The sequence below is a fragment of the Cyprinus carpio genome, chromosome B18 (genome assembly GCF_018340385.1).
Source record: "Cyprinus carpio isolate SPL01 chromosome B18, ASM1834038v1, whole genome shotgun sequence".
NCBI classification, from domain to species: domain Eukaryota; kingdom Metazoa; phylum Chordata; class Actinopteri; order Cypriniformes; family Cyprinidae; genus Cyprinus; species Cyprinus carpio.
The window spans coordinates 5,295,562-5,317,945 of record NC_056614.1 but is presented as its reverse complement, the minus strand read 5'-3'; the positions used below and the strand labels follow the sequence as shown (position 1 = coordinate 5,317,945).

At 35.5% G+C, this 22,384-nt stretch overlaps 1 protein-coding gene across 4 annotated transcripts in view; it reads left to right on the top strand.

Moving 5' to 3' along the window:
* nectin1b (nectin cell adhesion molecule 1b) overlaps window positions 1-22,384 on the top strand; it is a 216,995-nt gene that overhangs the window by 70,143 nt on the left and 124,468 nt on the right. For all 4 annotated transcript variants that reach the window (XM_042743594.1, XM_042743597.1, XM_042743596.1 and 1 more), the window contains exon 5: window positions 3,506-3,657. In XM_042743594.1, coding sequence (XP_042599528.1) covers window positions 3,506-3,657 — 152 coding nt within the window. The remainder of the gene's footprint in view (window positions 1-3,505; window positions 3,658-22,384) is intronic.

Here is a 22,384-nt window from a genome sequence, read left to right as displayed (position 1 = left end):
CACACTAACACTGATGACTCAACTCACTTTGAAAACCAGATAAAAGAAAGATGCAAGCAAACCTTAAAATAGCAAGAATATTTATCTCATTCAAATAATAATAAGATAAGAAAGAGGAGAATGGTGTGATTACAAAGTGAGGTGGAGGAGAAGACAGTGATGGGGAGAGACACGGTTGCCGGCGTAACAGATAAGAGGGGACGGCCACAGCAGCAGTGGAGAGTGGACACCAAATGTGTTCTGAAGGGTCCCCTGGGCGCTACACTGGAGGTCATCACCACGCTGTTGCAGAACATTTTAATCCAGAGCAACTATGGATGCACACACACTAGCACTAGCTGGAGTTCAATTACAAATGTGTAGAAGTCTGTTACATGGTATAAGCGCTGAATATTTCTACATATTACACAAATTCCCTTCTAAAAATGCACAGATAATTGCATTGGGAAGAACACAGAGTCTGTGTCGAAGTGTGTAATTTCTGCACCACTAGCTTCATCAAATTGCAGGTTTTTGCAGGTTTTCCAAACACTTCCATGATCTGCTACTGGTCGAAGCATAGACTTCCCCAAACTTACGCTACTGGTTGAGCCGACGTTGCTATGTCAACCTGGTTGGATTCTTAAAAATACAAAGCAATGTTTTGAAAGTTGCACAGTGTTTACATTTTCTGTCAACCTACAAATAATGTTCTCCTTATACAAAGTTACAAGAAAGTGATTTTGATAGCACACATTCCTAGTCTTGTCTGTGCAAGTTAAATCACATTGAAATTTTTTTGTTTCTGTAATCTTTAATCAAGTAGTGTTTCATCTCTGATTTTGAAAAACATTCTTAACCACTCCCTTCCAACTGTCAGTCTGCTACGAGCTAAAGATGGCAAGGAAGTGCACTAAAACCAAGCCCCGCCCTCTATTTTGTCTCATTCGATATTCAGTTTCCTTCAGATATTCAGCCTACCGTAAAATATTGTAAAGTCGACTCAACTTCACAACAAATTGAATTAAATATTCTCCATGAAATATTTCATTTAATTCTAAAATATGTTACAATAGTTTAAGATCATTGAATCTTTGCAACCAGTAAATTCAGTCGCAATTTTCATTTCACACAGACTTTAAGAAAATTTGTTTCAGACTTAAAGCAGCCACAGCCTGTTCAGTAACCGCTTGATGCATATTGCACAAAATTGGAGCGCTTTTTTGATCTGGGAAGCTCTGATCTGATTGGCTGGCTTTTTGCGACTATTCTGCAACTATTTAAGACAACCTTTCCTGTAATGAAACTGTGAACTGCGACTGATCACTTTACGTGTCTTCCAGACAGTCTTTTCCTAAGTGGGTGATTCTTGGCTGATTCTTGGGCCAGACTTTATGCCGATGCTCAAAAGTCTGGCTAAGCATGACTATACGAAATATAACTTCTATTTCAAATTTCACTTTGAAATAGGATGAGACTTCTCACACACATTCTCTCTTGCACACCTACGCACACTCTTCAGATTTGCATTCATTTCCTAGCTATAAAAACATGCCCGAGAGATTCTTACCATAAATATATCATAAAGCGAGCAGAACAGTCATAAACACTCACACTCAGAGTTTATCTTCAGACAGCTCATTGTGACAAATTTCCTTATCTATCTTTCCTCCCGTCTTCCGTCTGCTGGATCTTATCAGATTGCTTTGCAGCAGTCAGCATTAAGGGAAACACATTATACCTTCTGCATTTTTGGGCTGAAATGTGTCTCACAGGCCTTGTCCTCAACTAGGTTATGAATATTACAACAACAGTTTAGAAAACAGATGACTTCTGCTAAAAGACAAAAAAAAAACAACAAAAAAAAAAACATTTGAAATCCAATACAACCCAAACCAGGAGTTGTTTTGCGTGAAATTGTCTGAGGATAGACGTAGTGGTGTGTGTTAGTGAGGGTTATACATTTTGTAATTGAACTTTTAGTAGCCATTGCTTTGCTTTGCATCATACCTAATGACACCATTTATCCATGGTAAAATCACTGTAGTGGTTAAGTGGCTTTGCTTTTATGAAACACTGACAAAAGCATAACGATACAAGACACCAATGTACAGAATTTAAAATATGTTAATACGAATAATCACAAATAATGATTCATCCACCAATTATACTATAATTCATTAGCATAACCTCATACTGTGTTCACTTTTAAGAATTAAAAAGTAAAATTTTAGAATTATTACTCAGGGATGTTCATAGCTTTATAATATATTTGCAGACATTTTAAAACATTGTCAGTATTTACGATGAAAATATTAAAACAGAAAGCATAAAGGTGGTTAATATAAATAATAAATAACACAATGTTAATGTAATAAATAATTTTGGTTCTATTTTGGTTAATTCACATCTCAACAAAGTTTGGAAAACTTAATATAAAATTTGGTCAAATTTGGCAAGTCTGAATATTATAAATTTGGTAATATCAATGTTTATACCGCATTAATATAGAATTCAGTTAATGTGCATTCACAGTTGAGTATAATGTGAACAATTTCAGATGAGGCTCACCCAAATAGGATCAGAACTGTGCTTTTTATAATTCATCTTATAGCACACAATGTTTATGCATGTTCTGTTCTGCTCTGACTGAGACTAGACCTAATTTCTACCATGCTTTCTACTCTGACCCTTTTGTTGACCTGAATAAATGGTCCGTTTCATTGTTTGGATGCCTTATTGTTCTAGAGGATCGACTGTTTTGTATCTCTTGCTTTGAAAATACTACTGTCAGAAGGTTTGAAAGGTACTTATAAAGGACACCACCAGTCAACCAGACCCTGAAAGACACTGGGTGTCATTTAGATGGAAGGAAGGAACTTGTTAAGTGGGAACAAGATGATCTGAAGGTGTCTGGTGCCTGGGGAGGCATCGTTATACTGATCTCTGATAAGAGGCAAAGAGAACATCTGCCACAAGAACATCTTTAGAAGAAGAATGAAGCAGGTCTAGACCCATGGGGCAGTTGAACCATGAAGAGTCCAGAATTAGGACGCTACAGTTAAAGTCTAAGTGTAGCCACATTGTAAGTCAGACTCCATATTTTTCTTGAATGGTTTGTCTTGATCACTTAGGATCCTGCATCAGGTTCAGCAGCCCAGAAAGGAAAGAGTGGCAGCAAAACAACACATTTTTTCCACATGTGACATCTCTGCTTTTTGTCTTTGTTTGTTTTCACCATTTCGAATTACTCCCTCTTTCCTGGGGCAACATTCAGGCCTGTAAGGGCTCGTTCACTCGTTTTGTAGTACCACCCTTCACGTCTGCCGTTTTAAGATGTGCAGTTCTTGGTATGCTTGGTATGTTTGTTTTAACAAGAAGATTGAATCTGTCCTCATAGTAACAGTTGATCTACTGATATTACCCTACCATCCCAGTCTTACCCAATGTGATTTGGTGTTATCTCCAAGCCAACTCTGTTTCCATACGGGTTAGCTAAAAAATATTATCTGTTTGTTTTTCTCAGGTTGAATGGATCGCTTCCCAACAATATTGAAATCAAGAACAACACCCTGTTCTTCAAAGGCCCAGTGACCTATGAGTTCGGAGGGACGTACGTCTGTGACGCCACCAATAGCATCGGCACACGCTCTGGACTGGTAGAGGTCAACGTGACGGGTAAGTTACGGATGCTTATCTGAGTTATCAAGTGTGTGTTGGTGCTGGAAAAGCTTTAATCTGGGCCCAGGTGATTGCAGCTCCAGAAATGTGAGTTTTGTAGGAATTGAACAGTACAAAGAGCAGTACAATAAGAATTCTTTATTTTACAAGCTCATTTACAATTCCGTTGAACAATCTTCATCAAACACACAGATACAGGGGCTACAAAAAGTATTTGAACACTTAAGCCGAGGGTTTTTTGATGCAATGGAGCACTGATGATCACTGAGGAATAAATAAATAAATCAAATATATATATATATATATATATATATATATATATATATATATATATATATATATATATATATATTATATATATATATATATATATATATATATACATTTTTTGTTAGTATTTTTGTTCTCTTTTTTTTTCTCCAGAAAAGTATATTAATTTATATTTTTACAGATGTATATTCTCTATAAAGTACATTTTTATTATTATTCATTATTATTATTATTATTATTATTATATTATTATAATTATTATAATTTATTAATTTATATATATATATATATATATATATATATATATATATATATATATATATATATATATATATATATAATATATATATATATATATATATATTATTACAATTACAATTTTATTACAATATATTTTTTATTACAACCAGGGCTGTCAGCAAAATAAATTACAGTAAATCTCAAAATGAATATATATATATATTATATTATATTTATTATATATATAATAAAAAAGATTATATTTAATAAATATATATATATATATAATAAAAAAAGGATTATATTTAATACATTTTCTTCACTATATAAGATTGATATAATTCAGATTTAATTTACCTTCGGCAGTCTAAATAAAAATGCATTTGCCTGTCTCTTAATCCAAAATTGATTGACAGTCAGAAAGCTATTTTTATGACATTTTTAATCCAATCGTTAAAAAAAGTGTTAGTGTGCTGTCTTTAAAATACCAGCTATTTGGTTTGTTAGTTTATTATCGAAGGCAAATGGCATTCAAACATCTGACGTGTGGCTGTAGTGTCAAAATACTTTTTGTGCATGTTGAAACCTGCACATGCATTGTTTTTGCACCGATGCATTTATGGAGGTTGGCCTCCTACCTATGGTACGGCCTGACAGTAAAGAAGAAGAAATTGCTGTCATTTCCTTTTCTTTAATTTCTCACAGTCACATCACACATCAGGCTACGTTGCCAGAAGCCACAAAATTCACTCACACACAGACAGATGCTCAGATACAGAATAAAGCACTCTTGTCATTTTCTCCCCAAAATGGCATCACTTTTTTGTTGCCTCTTTAGTATTGATCACAGGCACTTTGCAACAAACTCACATTTCTCCAAGCTACTTTCGCCTCCCACATCTTCTCCGTCTTCTCCGCCTTTACTTGGGTGAAAACAAGAACTACAAACAAAAACAGAACAAAACTGGAGCCGCTCCTCTGCCTTCACTCTAATTGTCATATCAAACACATGTAGTTCGCTCTTCAGGCTTTGCAATACATTAAGAACAAAAGTTGATAATGAAAGGAGGTGATGCTGCTCTAGATTGCCAAGCAGAACCTCAAAATTGGTCTAATATTTAAAGAGAGCGGAGGCTTCTGCAGTTTTGTTCTGATAATAGCTTGTACACCTCTCGCTTTGCTTCAATGGGAAGCTTTTAACATGCATAGCTTTGCACGCCGGAGTCGACGGCTTGGCTTTTCTCCGTCATTGCATTTATTTGTGTGCGTGGGTGTGTTTGCGTGTAAACTTTCAGGCCTTCGTCGTCCCGCCGCGTCTCAGCTGGAGTTTCTGGTGATGTGTTGCGGATGCGGTGATGTCATCTCATTCCGTGGCAGGTTTTGATGATACGCTCTGCAGGCACAGGCAATGCATTAATGGAAGTCTGAATGGCTGATATTGAATGAGGAGTGGTGAAGGAAAATATTTTGCAGGCGGGAAATTTCCGCCGCTGATATGTGTAGAGCACGTCTGCTTTGGAAGAGATGCTGTTGATCGTTTTCAAAACGGCAGGGCAGGAAATGGTGAGAGTTCAGCAATAGGTCACGATGTGAGTCTACAGAACTTTGGTACTTTGCAGTGGTAAATTTTATTTATTTATTTTTTTTATAGTTTATCTATTAAATTTCACGCAAGCCTCAACTTTTTCTTAGATATTTCTCCAGGAGATTTTCATTTGAGCAATTAAAGATTGTATAGTATAATTATTAAAACGCCCCCTTCAGGTTGTGGTACACATGTCTTTTTGCAGTGAAATATTTGCTTATTTTTAAAAGTAAACGCTTTTATATTGTTAGTAATATTTCAAGAACACTTATGGGACTGAGGCAACTTAGGTTTACTTTATTATCCAGAACATTATCATTGTATTGCATTCTTCACAATATACAATATATTTTGTCCCCCAATGATGAAAACCTAAGCATTAAAAATCATTTCACTAAGACTTATTATTGAGAGATGTAGAGTGGCAATGTATCAAATATGATACTCAACAAAAAACACATATGCAAATTTTTAGTTTAGTTTAGTTTAGTTTAGTTTAGTTTAGTTTAGTGTAGTTTAGTCTAATTCAATAAAACTATTCCATTGGGGGTAAGGCTTTACAGTGTTAAGAGAATAGAAGTATAAAATGAATGACAATAGTGTACAGGTATAAAGACTATATATATATATATATATATATATATATATATATATATATATATATATATATATATATATATATATAGGTTTGGAGTTGCAGTTCATTTGCAATATCTGCTATTTTATGGAATGGGATCTCTTCTGAACATGCTTGTGAGATTAATATAGTTATAAAAATATGGGAAGCAGGAAACTTTATCAAAAGCATCCATTTTATCTTTAGGAGAAACACTCAAGCTATTAAGTACACCCCATTTGTGAAACATTTCCATATGAGTTCCATATCCCCTTGTACAGAAGGAAGTTTCTCTTCAGAAAAAAGTTTAAAAAGAAAGTTGCACGTCTCCTCTACCCTTCTCGCTGTCCAAAGGTCGCCAGCAGAACATGCACTGAAAGCCTTATTTGTTCTTTCCGACCTCTGTTTGGCAATGCCTGGGGATTGTTTCCGCATTGCATGTGCCCATTTGCTGATAGATCCCTCCTCTATGGCAACGTCTATCCTTTGATGGATCATTCCATCCGGAGGTCGTTGAACCTGTCTCTCTCCCTCTCTGTTTGTGGGAGAGCTCACAGATATTTAAGTATCAAAATAATACTTATGAAAAGGGATTGTTGGTGTGATGTATTTCAGGTGTAATATTTTTTTTTTTTTTTTTTTTGTGCAAGACAGTTGCAGGTAATTGTTTGCAGGCAGTGTAAACACTGTGGTGTTCAACTTGCCAACTCCTGGCTCAAACAGTGACGTGAGTTTGAGGCTTCCTGGTTGACTGAACAATAAAAGACATGTTTGGGAAATAGTCATTAGTTTTGCAATTTTGTCTGGTGCCACCAGTGGTGCAGAAATGACACACTGCGGCTTTAAATATTCTATACGCTGTGCTCATCTGCAGTGTTGAATCTTTCAATTTCATCATGCCTTTTTTATGAGTTCATTTTTTAGTTTTATTTGTAGTCACAACTTCCATGGCAGCAGCTGTTCTCCCTTTACGACTCCATATTAATCTCATTCACATTCCTTTGAGTATTTCATTAATAACCATGACTGAGATGTTCGGCCTACGCACAATGCATTGAGGACTGTAGTCACTGCAGAATCTTTTGTTTTAAAGTCAACATGAAATCAAAATGGACCCTATATTTACTTTCTCAATGCACATCCCTGGTCTTATTCTGCTTCCAAAAATGTTAGTAATCTAAATGTAATAATTTGCTTTGCCTCTCAAATGAATTGTCTTATTGGCTGATGTCTTGAATCTCTCTTACTCTTCAATCCTCCTACCATCTGGTTCCATTCTGGTGTATAACAGCTACTTCAATCAATGCCTGATGGATAAAATCAAGTCTTGCACTGCTAATTTTTATTGCTGATTGTCTAGACCCAGGTTGCAGAAGTAAAATGGGTTGCAAACAGCTCATGTTGACTTTAAAGTACAATGGCATAATCTAATCGCAGTCAGTCCAGGATACAATGCAAAACCTCCTTGACTGTCTGTAAATTTTCACCGCAGCAGCTCTATGGTCCCTGTAGTTTTGTACCGTGGCCTGCATGGCCAAAAGAGATGCTAATAAGGCTTTTCCATCTGTTCTTATCATGGCTACAGGGAAACCTCTCCACAAAAGAGCACATTTGGGCTATTACGGCCTCATTCTCATAGCAAGAGTGGAAGTGATACCTCTGGCAAAAGCAGCCCACTCAAACACTGTAAAACAGTGTTCTGCGCTCATTTAGTTCCACACACATCGCTTCTGAATGAGTCCATGTGAGAACTGAAGCCTCCACGTGACCGACTCCCCCAGTATTGGCAACGTTGGGGCAATGGCAAAGATGGTGTCTGTGCCAGAGGGACGCAGCTTACTCCGAGCACCACGTCTCTGCCGCGGTTTCTTGTGAACTGCGTAAGCGGATGTCCATTGTTCGCCTGGCTGCACCTGGGAGAAGGAGAGTTTTGTGTGTGAAGCACGTGGCGAGGCTGGCAAGCCTTTGCAGGAGCTCGCAACAGCTGCGAGACTGTGTGGAAGAGATGATAACATTGTGAAGATGAAACGGTGGAGATCTCACCTTTAACAGCTGTGCTCTCTTTCTCATTCTTGCTTTCTGTTTCTTTTGCGTGTTACCAACAAGTTTTTCTCTCTGTCTACCAGTGTTAATCCAGTCAGCAAAAATGTGTCAGAAATGTTCAGATGCAATGCAATGACAATAAAATGATTTTAAACAGTAAAAATATATTAAAAACTGAATTTAAATTATGGCAGCGGCTATTTGCACTAATTGTAAATAGTGATAGAGGCTATTTACACTAAATGCAAATAGCAATTAGATGCTATTTACACTAAGTGAAAATAGCATATTTTCTTAGCGATATGCTATTTACACTAAGTGCAAATAGCTATATATTCTATTTACACTGCTAAAATAGTATAATTTTCTGCTATTTATACTACTTATTGCAAATAGTGGCAATTATCTGCACATCAGTATTGTAGTACATTATAAAACAGTATGCAATAATACCTTATTGAGTGTAAATTTTCATTTTAATTCAAATTATAAAATGGATGCCACCTTATTGGGACAATAAAGCCTCCCCTACACCTACCCTTACCCTACCCAATACTATGTTTTCAACTTTTTGATTATTTACTTCATTTTCATTGAAAATAAAAGCTTTTCTAATGTGATTTGAAATTTGAAAAGGGAGAAAAAAAAAGTTTGCCAAAATGCGGATTCGAACCCGGGTTGATCACGTCAAAATAAACACAACACACATTTTACCATGTGCGCCACTGGAATTGACAGCTTTTGACTGTCTTCCGTAATGTTGACTAACCGAATCACACGTTGGTGGGCGGAGTTAGTGTAAATAGCTTCTGCCAACAAGGCGAGCTATTTGCACTTAGTGTAAATAGACACACCGTTAAATTATTCAATAACACATAAAACACATAAAACATAATATTGAGTCGGGAAAAGATAGTTTAGAGACTTTCAAAGGAACACATTTGCGTCATTTAACTAAAATGTTTGTTTTGTTGACTGTAATAATATACCATGTCAGTCAGACTGAAATGTAATAAAATTAATAAACACAAAATAAAGTATTGACTAAATGTAAGAATTCTTTTCAACAAAAAAACAAAAAACTTTGACTAAATTTGTGTTAAAATGAAGAGTGCTTTCTAAAAGTCCCTCTATTTCTCTCTCTGTATGTTTTCCTGTGGTTTTCCCCCTCTCTCTCTCTACGCTAGATTGAATTAGCATTAGCACTGGAAGGCTCAGTTAAAGCGTGTGCTGATGCTTCATAAACTTCAAACGCAATCTCTCTTCTCCCGAACAGCTATGGACAGGCCTTGCTGAGCTCTGCTTCAGACTGGATTATACTTAATATTCAGGCACGGCAGAATTCAAAATGAGGCGTCTTCCAAATAAAAACACACGAAAACAAGTGACTGTCCAGTAGCCGTCTTTTATACTGGTGGAAATTTACCCAAACCCTGTGGCCACTAATGCATTCCATATGACCTGTGCTCTGCATGCATGGAACAACAGCATTCGGTGCCCAGACATGGAGTAATATACATCTGGCTCCATTGAAATTCACCTCGTCAAACGCGGTTACGCTGCACACAATTGAATGGAAATCTACAAATGGGGTGTAGTAGATTCCACTAGATATACTGGGTTGAATCTCAAGTACCTTGACCCACCCCAGTGCATCTTGATTAAAAATCTGCTTCACTGTACGATACACTTTTAAAAAGCTCTGAGGAGCGTAATTTGTCAAGTTGTTTGATCGCTTGTCTCATGTGCTGTAGATTAACAGTAGTGCTTTGACAAAGCTCTTCAGAACTGAATCTTTCATCTTATCTCTCATGCTGACTATCTCTCGCTCTCTTTCTCTCTGGAGATTTGAAGATAAGTGGAGTGAATGCTTTATAGCTGAAGTTGAATGCATGAGGAGTGTTAAACAATTTTATGCTAGGTTCATTTTCAGGCCACCTAACTGTGCTAGCGGTTTCCCTAATGCCACAATCAGGATAAAAAAATAAAATAAAATAAAATAAAATAAAAACTGAATCTGTAAGCGCTATCAGTAGGGTGTATATATATATATATATATATATATATATATATATATATATATATATATAATTTATATATATATATATATATATATATTTTTTTTTTTTACACTAGATTTACAGGTTTTTTGTTGAATGTAGACACACACTTTGAAGGGTATTGTGCTATTGAACATTTCCAGCTTTACTGCTCAGAAAAAAAAAAAAAAAAAAAAACTGTTCATTGAACATGTTGACCTTTTGTGAACGGCATTTAAATAGCCTATTACAGCATGTCTTAACCAAGTTTTCATTGACAAGCAATTTGTCTGTTCACACTTAGTGTGTGGAACATAAGACAGTCGCAGCCAGTCAATAAGATATTTTAGATTTAATGTACAGTTAGAAGGAAAATGATTTTGAGATTTTACAATAGACTCTAGAAATTGAAACAAAATCCTCTGCAAAAACTGTTATTGGTTTTTCACATCATCTGCTTTGGATATGGGGTTACAGGTCCTTCAGCTAGATAAATAAGTAAATAAATTAATTAATTAAATGCAACACAAAAATGAATAAGGCAATGTTAGTTTAAATACAAAAATATCAAACGCTTGATTTGAGTGATGAAAAACACTTAAAGGTAACATACGAAAATATTAAACCTTTGTTTTGGCCATGAGATATTGTATTAGTACATTAAATTGGTGACAACTTGCCCCTGAATCTATATATTTATTTAATAAATAAATGCATACCTACATGCATGCATGCATGCATAAGTAACTTACCTGAATATCAGCAAAATAATAATAAACTCAATAAAAATATAAAAAAAGAGTAAACTTTATAAAAACTTAAATAATTCTACCTTTAATAAATTGCCTAATCTTTTATCTTTTTCTCTGGAAAATGGTTGACAAGAGCACAAACTTAACAATTAAATCTGTTAACTGAATCAAGTTATTAGTGTTTTTTTTTTGTTTGTTTTTGTTTTTTTCAAGGTCAGGCTCATTTGCATTAATGTTACTACAGTAATTGTATATTTATGACATGCATTTCCTTCAGCTTTGTCTAATGAAATTACTTTTTGACAAAGCGGATAGTTTTCAAGAGATTCCTCAATCAGAAGAACCGTTTGGATCTGTAATTAAAGAAATGGGTGAGCAGATTTATGTGCTGACTGCTTAAGTCTTTTCAAACTGTGTGTTGGGTTTTTTGTGTGGGAAGTGTTGAAGACCGCTAGTCTCATATGTATGTGAACAGTGAGTAAGAATGAGTGGTGTAAGATGGTCCCGTAATTATCTAATTATCACGCCTGAGAAAGAGAAGAGGGCAAGTGTGTGGTTCTTTCCATCTGCTTTATCTCTCTCATTTCTTTCTGCCTTTTCCTCTGTCTCTTTTGCTTATCTCACCCTCAGAACTACTCAATAAACAGTAATATGATGTGAAAAAACATTTCTTTTTAACGGTTAAATTACTTTTTTGTAATCAGAAAGCATGTCCAATTAATTAAAATTATGAAACGCATAGAATTTAACAATGATTTATTAAAAGTTTATCAAAAATAAATATTTTTAGGGCACTTTTATCCCAAATTGAGTGTTCTGATTTTATGTTTTTGGGTTCCATTGTAATGATTTTATTAAATTTTGAATAATCAAAAAACATCTAATCAATTTAGTTGATTAAAAAATAAAAAATGTAATTTATAATAATAATTATTATTATTATTACATTGAGAAGTATGTTCTGCTGTACAGTGATTATGTATTTCTGTCACAATTTTGTCAAATTACACTGAACCTTTATTTTGACGGGTTGTTTTGAAAACATTTTTGCTTCTGTGCTTATATCTGCCTTATATCGAGGTTTATCAAATTAAATGGTGAATCGCTGGTGAAGTGACTCTCAGAGCAGCCCTGGAGATAAAGTTCATGTCTTAGTATTTTGAGACGACAGACACTAAAAACACAGAGCATAATGTGTGCTTGAATATGTTTAAAGAGCAGCTATTTTGTGCTTTAATATACACGGACACAAAAAATCCATGATATTCTACATTATACTGTGAATTCCACTTTTTTTATGAATGGACTGTGTGATTCCATCCATGTTTAGAGCATCACAGAAATCATAGGGCATTAGTTTTAATTTCTGTGTGTGCTTGCTGTTATAAAATGACTTCGTGACACTCTGATCTCCCATCCAGGTCAGGAAGGCCCATGATGTCACCTGTTTGCAGCCGTGTTGCACAACACGGGTTAATATGGCATAGGTGACTTAGCTCCCCTCCGTTTAAGAAGCCAAGACCGCTTAGCTTAGTGCCTCTACACGCCGCTGACAACTGTTCACGCTCGCCTGAGCAAGCAATCCCTCACAGTGAAGTTCAAAATGAGAGGAAGAACCAGAAGGAGAGAAAAAAGGCTGAGGGGAGTTAGAAAAATGCCCACCACAAGGTGAAAATGAGATGAATAAAACATAGCCACACCAACCAAAGTATAAATAAATAAAGGAATACTTGTCGCTGGAAGAAATGCTTGAGTGGACCCAATATTGGGATTCGTTTGAGACCATTGAGTAAAATAGAAATGTAAGCGAGCCCTTGAGGCATGAGGGTGAATGTAGGAACGGAGTGACGGAGGGTGTTTTCTGGCTTTTATATAAGTGGCTGAGTCAAGGCCTGGCATCTCCCTGCTCTTCGTTCGCTCCTGTCACATGTTCTGTCCTCCCAGGCTTGACAAGGGAGCAAAATATGAAGGATGAAAAGGAAGAGAGCGGCAGACAGCAAAACGGCACCAAAAAAGTGAAACCGACACAAAGAAAAGGCGAGAGATAGCTTGGGATATGAATTGATAAGAGGTCATTTGAGAGGCATTTCATTTGCATGGAAACGTCAGGGCTTTTAATATATTGCTAGCCTCCGCTGACATCACACAGGCTTCATTTGAAATTCATTCACGCTGCGATTCGGAGCAAAGGGCTGATTCGCCATACAAAACTCCAATTATACAAATCCCAGCGAGTGCAGAGCTGGTCACACGTATGAGGAATTATGATATCTGCTGTTCTTATGGCCCTTGAGGAGGACCGTGTGAGGGACAGACTTCGCACACGTCAGCTGTTTATGTTCTTAATAAATGTTTATTTCTACCTCAGACTAAAAATTAATTAAATTTCATTGTATCTTTATCATCAATTGGTATTTAATATCTTAAAATGTCAAATTTATCTCACAAATGCAACTTTATTTCTCATAGTTGTGTTTATCTCATAGTTATGACTTTATTTCTCATACATTTTGTAATAATTTCAACATTTTTTTTTTTTTCGTCCAAATTACAATTGTATTTCACAAATAGAACTATTTCTCATTTTGAATTTATATTCCAGAATGTCAGGTTCGCAATTCATAATTTTGAAAAATAACCTTTTCATCGTTTCAGTTTTATTTCTCTTAATTGGAATTTTATCTCATAACTACGACTTTGTCTCATAATTCAAATTGTAAATCTCATAATTCCAACTTTGCATTTCACAGTTGTTACTTTATATCACAGTTCTCTTTTTCATAATTCTTACCTTCAGTAATATCTTAAAATTCCAGCTTTATATCATGCAGATGCGACTCTATTTCTCATTGTTGCGATGTTATATCTGACAATTATGACTTTATTTCTCATTTCTTTATTTTTTGGCTGTGTTTGTCATAATTTCAACTTCTTTTCCTATAATTTCAGCTTTATTTTTCATATTCATACTTTACAAGTGGGATTATTTCTCAAAATTGCAACTTTATCATAATTTCAGCTTCATGTATCATAATTGTAACTTTATTACTCGTAATTGTGACTGACTTCCAAAATTTGTGTTTATTTTTCAAATTTGCAATTTCTCCTAATTAGTTTTATCTCATAACTGGGACTATTTTTCACAACTGTGATTTTATATATCTACTACATTTCATCATTTAATCAAATGTTGGCAACTCATTTTACTTCTGTAAAGCATCTAATCATATTTAAAATGACTGAAATAAGATATCATTTGATCACAATAAGACCAGGGATGTGTATGAAGCAATCAAATAGGATCAGTTTTCATTTCAAATTAGCTTATTTGTCTTAGTCTTACCTGAATTTAACCTCACTCCTTGTCACTTCCACTTATTTTTTTTTTTTTGTTTCCTTGTCTCCATCCCTCTCGTTCATCCTTTCACTCCTTCTCCTTCTTTCTGAGTATCACCCTGATGAGGCATTTTAATGTCTTGCTTGGTGGGACATCCCTCCAGCGATGTGAAATTTGTTTGTCTTGCTTGTCATTGCGGAATCGGTCTCAGTCGGACTGATATGACACTGTGAGCTCCCACACGCTGCCTGCTGCATAATTCATCCCTCCGCAGGACGTACATGTGGATTTTGTGTATCATTAAACTCTCACCACAAGGACAACGTGGCTGTCAAGGCGATTGAAGAGCAAGCTCAAAGCTGCGTGTCGGGGGTCTGTGCCACCCAGCTGCGGGCGAGCGTTGCCGCGTCCCACGAGTCTCGGCGGGCGAGCACCTGGGCGAGTTTTGAGTGTGCTGGACTGGTGGAGTGTGAAGTCAGGCCTGCTCTGCTCTCTACAGGAAGTGACTTCCACTTTTCAGCTCCCACTAAGCTTCTGCCTCATTATCCAAATGAGATATTAGCATGTGCACATCGTCCTTTCTGTAGTTTTTTTTTTTTTTTTTTTTTTTTTTTTGCATTTTCGGTCTCTTTCTCTGCTGAGAGTTTGAGAGAGACTTTTTTTAAGAGCTACAGTCAGTCCCTTTGAAGTCGCTCAATGACTGCAGCTTTCAGTCCTTTGTTGATATATTTTCCAGTTTGTGTGAGAAATATGTGTAGGCTTTAGTTACACCCCACCTATGAACAAAGATTTGCTAGTTGACTACAGGTGGAATGACGGGGGGCAGGACATCCTGTATTTTGCACAACATATAATTGGACAAAATCTGTGTAGTGCAACACAATGTATAAGCAAATTTCACTACGATAATTAATCAATTAATCAAAATCGTATGACATTAATAGCATTTAATCATTTTATTTTATTTTATTTCAAAGTTGTAAATAATTACTGGATTATAGGAGCATGTTTTACAAGAAAATACTATTGCAGTCTTTCTACTTCAAAACTTGTGAAATTTAAAAGCAATTCTAAATCCTACAGTAAATTTTATGATTTCTCCCATTATTTTTAATACTTGTCTGATTTGTCCTCCTCTCCCTCATACCACCTCTGCTACATCACGGGCAGATGTGCATGTTCCCAAAGGGCTGAAAACAGCTACAACGCATATCTGCGATTTATGACGCCCCTGTCCCCTCCTAGCAAGGAGGCCATTTTCTGCTCTCTGTGGGAGGAGATTTGCAGTCTGTGGTGGAGTAGTCACACTGCAGGACACACAGCCAGTGCAGAGTTTTCTCTGGCAGTGATCAGCCCCCCGTCATCTTCCCTTCCCCTCCTCCTGTCATCACGCTGTCTGTTACTGTTGTGAGCATCAGTCCTGGGAGGGTGAGTAAGTGGGTCAGACAGTAACCCAAGGTCAGAGCCTTGGCGGTGAGTCACTCATTAGACAGAGCGTACCAAAATTATCAGGGAAAAAATAGACCCAAAAACAACAGAGAGGAAGGCTTCCATACTGCATTGTGCTGCTTGCCATTTCTTGGAAAATGATTGTGAAATTTTCTAGCAATTTCTGAGCAAAAATGGTCTCTACGCTATTTTGTAGTTTATTTATATAAATATGCAGCAACAAGCATTAACCTTAGTCAAAGTAGAGTCATGTTTAATTTTTGACAGGAATGAAAACATGGCTGTGAGAGATAGAAGTACAGTGTGTTCAATGGATAGAACTCTTGTTTAACAACATATTGACTGTTCAGCTGACAAAGCATCTTTCCAAAAAAAAAAAAAACCTTTCACTATAGACAAAAAATTACAATGGATACAACAGACAGTTTTAAATACTTCCACACTGCCATATTTGGCTAAATGTATAAAAAAAAAAAAAAAAAAATACATAAAGAATGCAATTTCATAAATACAGTGATTTGAATTCATTTCTGTGATAAGCATATTAAATAAATAAATAAATACAAAATAATATGTATTTGTTATTCTTATAAATATATTTTTATTATTATATTATATAATATAAATATTATTTATTTTTATAATAGGAATGCAAGTCTTTTTTAGGGTTTTTACTTTAAAATAATCAATCAATCAAACAAACAAACAAACATTATTGAGTAGGTTGGCAAAAAATGTTCACTGCTTATTAATATTTAAAAAACTTTTTTTCCAGGCAAATGAAGCAGTCATGTGGTGCGACCAACAAAACAAGAAATTATTTAATAGTTATAGTTAATATCATGGTTAATAGGGCCAGTTAATCCTTAAAATAAATTTCAGATAATTTGACTTTATGACAAGCATAGGTTAGTCATGTGGTGCGATTCTCCAAAATATAAAAATAACAATAATAATAATAATAATAATAATAAATAGAATAATGGTGTATTCCAGGTTTAAGGAAAGTATGATATTATTTGTTACTTGATTGTTACACCAAATGACATTTTCAAAAGTGATTTAATCTAGGATTATTTGAGACATTTCTCTAAACCTAGATATAAGCAACAGTAAAACAGATGCTCGCCTCACTTCTTTCCTCATATAATCTTGCTTCCTCCTCTCTTCTCTCCTGACATCAGCTGCTCCTGACAGCCAGATGAAGACGACATGTTTGCATTTTGACAAACAGTGCAGCTCATCTGCTAAAATAATTATTAATCTGGTCTTGATTTGGTCAAAATCTCATCCATATCAGCTTAGAAATAGCAAGCCACGATTTATTGTGTTCTGCAAGAGCCACACGTGCCGTTATGATTCTCAGTCATTCCGATTATCTATCAGGAAGAGAAATGGTTTGATACGAGGATGTCGCAGCTAAATGAGATTAGACCAGCGCTTCGGTAGAATGTCTAAAAATCCAACCCCGTTCTCTGGAGAAAATCTCTTGTGAGCTGCAGATGCCAGCACGAGTTGAGGTCAGAGCCTTGAATGTCATCATCTCTTCATGTCAACAGTTTTCTGTCATGTTATCACTCAGCACAGACTCACTTTTAAAGGCTGACATTTTTACAGTGATATTCAATGGGGTAGTTCATGCAAAAAAAAAAAAAAAAAAAAAACTAACATTCACTAACTCACATGTCGTTCCAAACCAATATGACTGATCATTGTGACAAACTGATGAACAAGCCAAAATTATTTTCTGAGGTAATTGGCAGCATATCACAAAACTTTTCAACAGAGCTTAACTTTTATTGAACCCGGAATATTCCTTTAGGCCATATTTGGCTAAAGTGCAATGCCTTGTAAGGAAGAAAGGAAAGGAATGATAGCATGCTTGTAAGAGGATGGAGGAAAAGTGCAAGAGAAGGAGCCTTTTGTGTGGTGTTCTGGAGAGAAAGTTTGCTTGTTGAGTTTAGCCCGCTGATGAGGATTTATCCTTTGTGGCAGCATTACATTTCCATGACTTCACAACCTTGGGCAAATCCAGTCAGGAGAGTAACAAGCAATTTCTGTCTCCCCCTCTCTTTCTCTCACACTCACTCTCTCACTGTCTCTCACTTGAATTACTGAGTAAACACATCCTCCTCCATCACCGGCCCTCCCTAACTCTCTTTTTATGTCATTCTCATTTTCTTATTCTCCCTCTTTTTTTTTTTTTTTTTTTTTCTTTTTTCTCATTCACTATATTCTGCACACATCTCTTGCTGCACGATTTCCCTGTCTTTATATTCGCTTTCATCTAGTCTCCCTGCCTCAGCTGGACATTTATTCTGTTGTGTAGAAATGATGCTGATGGAGGTTAGGAATGTGAATAGACTCCTGCACCGTGATGCTGCTTGTACAGACATGCTCAAACACACCACACAGCTGCAAACCTTTAGCCAGCCATCACCCAGTAAACAGACGATTCATTTTAAAATGTAGTTTGATGGTTGATTGATATGTCTGTTTGTATGTTATTGAATCATTAATTGTTTTATATTGATGGAATATAATTAGTCAAATTTTAGCAAATTCTAAATTCCAAAATTAACTACAAAAATAATATGAGTTTAATAGCAATTCATTATTGCAGTATATTAACATATTCCATAAAGAAAACTCCATACTTGAGATCTGGCTAAAGAGAGAGAGGGGGAAAAAAAGAATGTGTGTGTGAATAATTTTATCACATCTTATAAATTTCGGCAATATTCAACTATTTCTAATATAAACGGTTAAATTATTATTAGAGTAATAGCAATTCATTAGCGCAGTTTATTAACAGTCCTAATATTCCATAAATAAAATTCCATATTCAAGCTCTGACTAAACATAGAGAGAAAAGACCATCATAGTCACATTTTCACATCATTTTTACATTCGGTTTAGCAACAGCACATTTCTTTTTAGTAAAAAGAAAATAAACATAAAAAATAAAAAGACTCCAAGCCATTAGTTATTTCCATCACATGAGCCAAAATCACACAATTAAATTTTCTCTCAGGCAACATAATGCATTGGAATGGTGTGAAGATACAGGACAGTGAGGGAAATGAATGTGATGGGCCACTGAGGATACCTCAATTATGAGTTCAGGGACAGCTTTGTTCGTGACTAATAATAACTAGACTTGTACATTTTTAAAGGGGTCATGTGATGCGCTTTCAATTTTTCCTTTCTCTTTGGAGTGTTACAAGCTCTTGGTGTATAAAGAAGATCTGTAAAGTTGCAAAGACTGAAGTCTGAAACCCAAAGAGATATTCTTTATAAAAGTTAAGAGTCAACCACGCCCTCCTAAAACGGCTCATTCTAACACGCCCCCACATGTCTATGTCACAGTGTGGGAAGATTTGCATAACGCTGCCCAGATGTTCACGCAAAGAAAGAAGCATATCTTTTATTCTTGTTGTAGTGTTGTCATGTCGTATAGATGCTGTGTGTTTCACTGTAAAAGCGAAACTACTTTGTTTGGCCTTTAAAAAAAAGAAGACGATATCTGCTTCGTCATGCCTGGAGCAGACAGGGCATCACAATATGTTAAACGGCGTAACATTTCCGTCACACGCGATATTTGAGATATTTGGCCAATCACAATGCACTAGATAGCTGACCAATCACAGCACACCTCACTTTTTAGACTGATGAGCTTTGTAAAAATCGACGTGTTTCAGAGGCGGGGCATTGATAAGAAACAATAATGTACAGTATGTGGAAAATATATATTTTTTTTTAACCTTAAACCGCATTAAAACATTTCATTACACCAAATACACAAAATAATGTTCTTATTAGCAGCATCATATGACCCTTTTAAATTTTCTCTACAAAATGTAAGTGAAAGTCATTGCGAGGGTGTTTCTGTATAGTTTCGAAAGGTATTTGACTGTTAATGTAGTTACTGTAGTGTTGGTTGATTAATTAATAGTAATTTGAACATCACTCTAAAATTATGATCAAAAGCATGGAGGTGTCTGAGTGAGAAAACGCACCCTAGTTAGTAACCAACAACAGTATTTCATACCCCTGAACTCCCCCGGAGTCTTTCTCTCACACACATACTACACCCGCACATTCGCACAATGCTGTTTGCTTCACACACATCTTCCATCTGGTGAGAGCTAAATTCAGAAGTGTCGTCAATCTCACATAAGACGAGCAGAGCAGCTCATCAGCTCATTTAGATTTATGACAGTGATGGCAGCCACCTGACTGACTGAAACTTTTGTTTTACTTATCTGTTTTATTCAATGTATTTATAGATGGCGTTTTGTGAATACATGTTCTTTATGAAGTAGCTGTTAAGCGTATGTTCAAGCCAGTGTCTTTATTAGCGTGGAAGCTTAGTGTTTGTTTATGTGTTTTAATTTACGTTATCTCCACGTTTCTTGGAGAACATATGTTGGACCATGTTTTTCCGCTAGTAATTGTCACAACAGATTATACACATTCACGAAGACATGCTGGTATGGAAGAAAATTAATGTAAATAAATGTAAATGCTAACTAGAGATGAAATTCAAAACCAGTTAATGATTAGCCAAACAGAAAATCATTTGGAAGACTGCAACGCCACACGTCACACATTATTAATCCACACGTTTTGATTGAATTGAGGTTTTTCATGGTTCTTCGACCAGTTAATCTCAACAGGGCTCTGTTTGTCCACCGCAACTCAAGGTTACGGCAGTATCTGCATATTCCCAGAGGGTTGTTAATAGGCGGTTTCTTTTGTCAGCTTTAATGGTATCAGGGTAGTTGGAGACACACTGTGAGTGAGGTTTTATCTATCTTCTGGCAGGTGTAGCCGTTGGCGACATGGCATTGAAGTCTGAGATCCCACACCACCCCTCTCGCAACCACGCTACGTGTCTGTCACCTCGCTCCGCTTCCCTGACATCCGATGAAGAAAAGCAGCCAGAGACTGCTGAATTATTAGCGTTGTGGTAATATGATTAGTCCTGTGTGATTAACAACAGGCGCACACACAATATATGTGGAAGACGTAGTTCCTGAGTTAATGAATGACACATAAATAGCGTAGCTGGTTTTGTTTTCTTATTTATTTATTTATTTTTCAGCTAGAGCTTGCTACTTTAATGCTAACTGTATTAGCATTGAGCTTCCATAGTTCAGTTAAAATAAAATAATTTGTCAAGGATGGGCAGTATGTGTGTTTTAAGAAAAATATGGAGAATCAGAGTCTTGAAGTGGGATGATATGGGAACATCTTTTCTTTCCCATCATGTCTTCGGTTCTTTGGCTGTAAGGTGAATACTGCCATTGATTCGCTTTGCAAATCAAGTCTTCAAGGACTTCATCTATCGTCTCCATACCTTTGATTATTTGAGAGCTCTTATGTGCCCGATAGAGTCTTTTTAAAGATCGTTTAAAGGATCTATAGCATACAACCAGGACTAAAGGAACACTTTTAAGGGATAGTTCACCCAAAAATGAATTTTTTTGTCATCATTTACTCACCATCAATTTGTATTATTAAAAAATAATAATAATCTGTTACATTAAACATGGTATTTTGAAGAATTTGGGAAACCAAACAGTTGTAAGCATGTAATTGACTTGGGTAGAATGAAAAATGCTAATCATAAATAAAATATAAATACAATGGAAGTCATTGAGGACCAACAAATTTCAGGTTTGCATTTTCTTCTAAGGAAGAAAAGAAAAAAAAATTCTACCTTCTCTGGTAGAGCAACAGATTTTGTGGGGAAATAAATAATAAATGCAGCTTGTTTTGTTTTTAAAAATCTTATAAATGTATCACAAAATAATAAAGTTTCTAAAAATTAATAAATTCAATCAAGACTAAAAAAAAAGACAACACAAAAGAATTTACTAAAATGAAAATGAAAATTGAAAATGAAAAAAATAAAAAATTAAATATATATATATATATATATATATATATATATATATATATATATATATATATATATATATATATATATATATAAAAATTTCAATGTTGTCTCAATGATACTAAAATAACAGTAGTCTAAATGATAAAACTAGTCTGACATAATGTTTGTAGCAGTCTAACATGCATTAGTTTTCATTTTATTGAGATTTTACATAGATAAGGATTTAGTCTGCCACATTTTCCATATGAATTTTTATGTTTTCAGCAAAACCGTACTTGGGTGGCAAATGTTTATACGCTTCATAAGGGGCCTCCAGTTTGAAATAATCTGCTATAATTTTTCATGGGGGTCATTTTGCAGTTTTAATGCTTCTGTCTGGTCGCAGCTAGTTATGGTATGTCATAAATATAGTAGCAGTATAAACACATGCCTTCAGCAGGAAAAAAATGAGGGGCACAAAACGAGTTTACCAATTAGAGTGATGG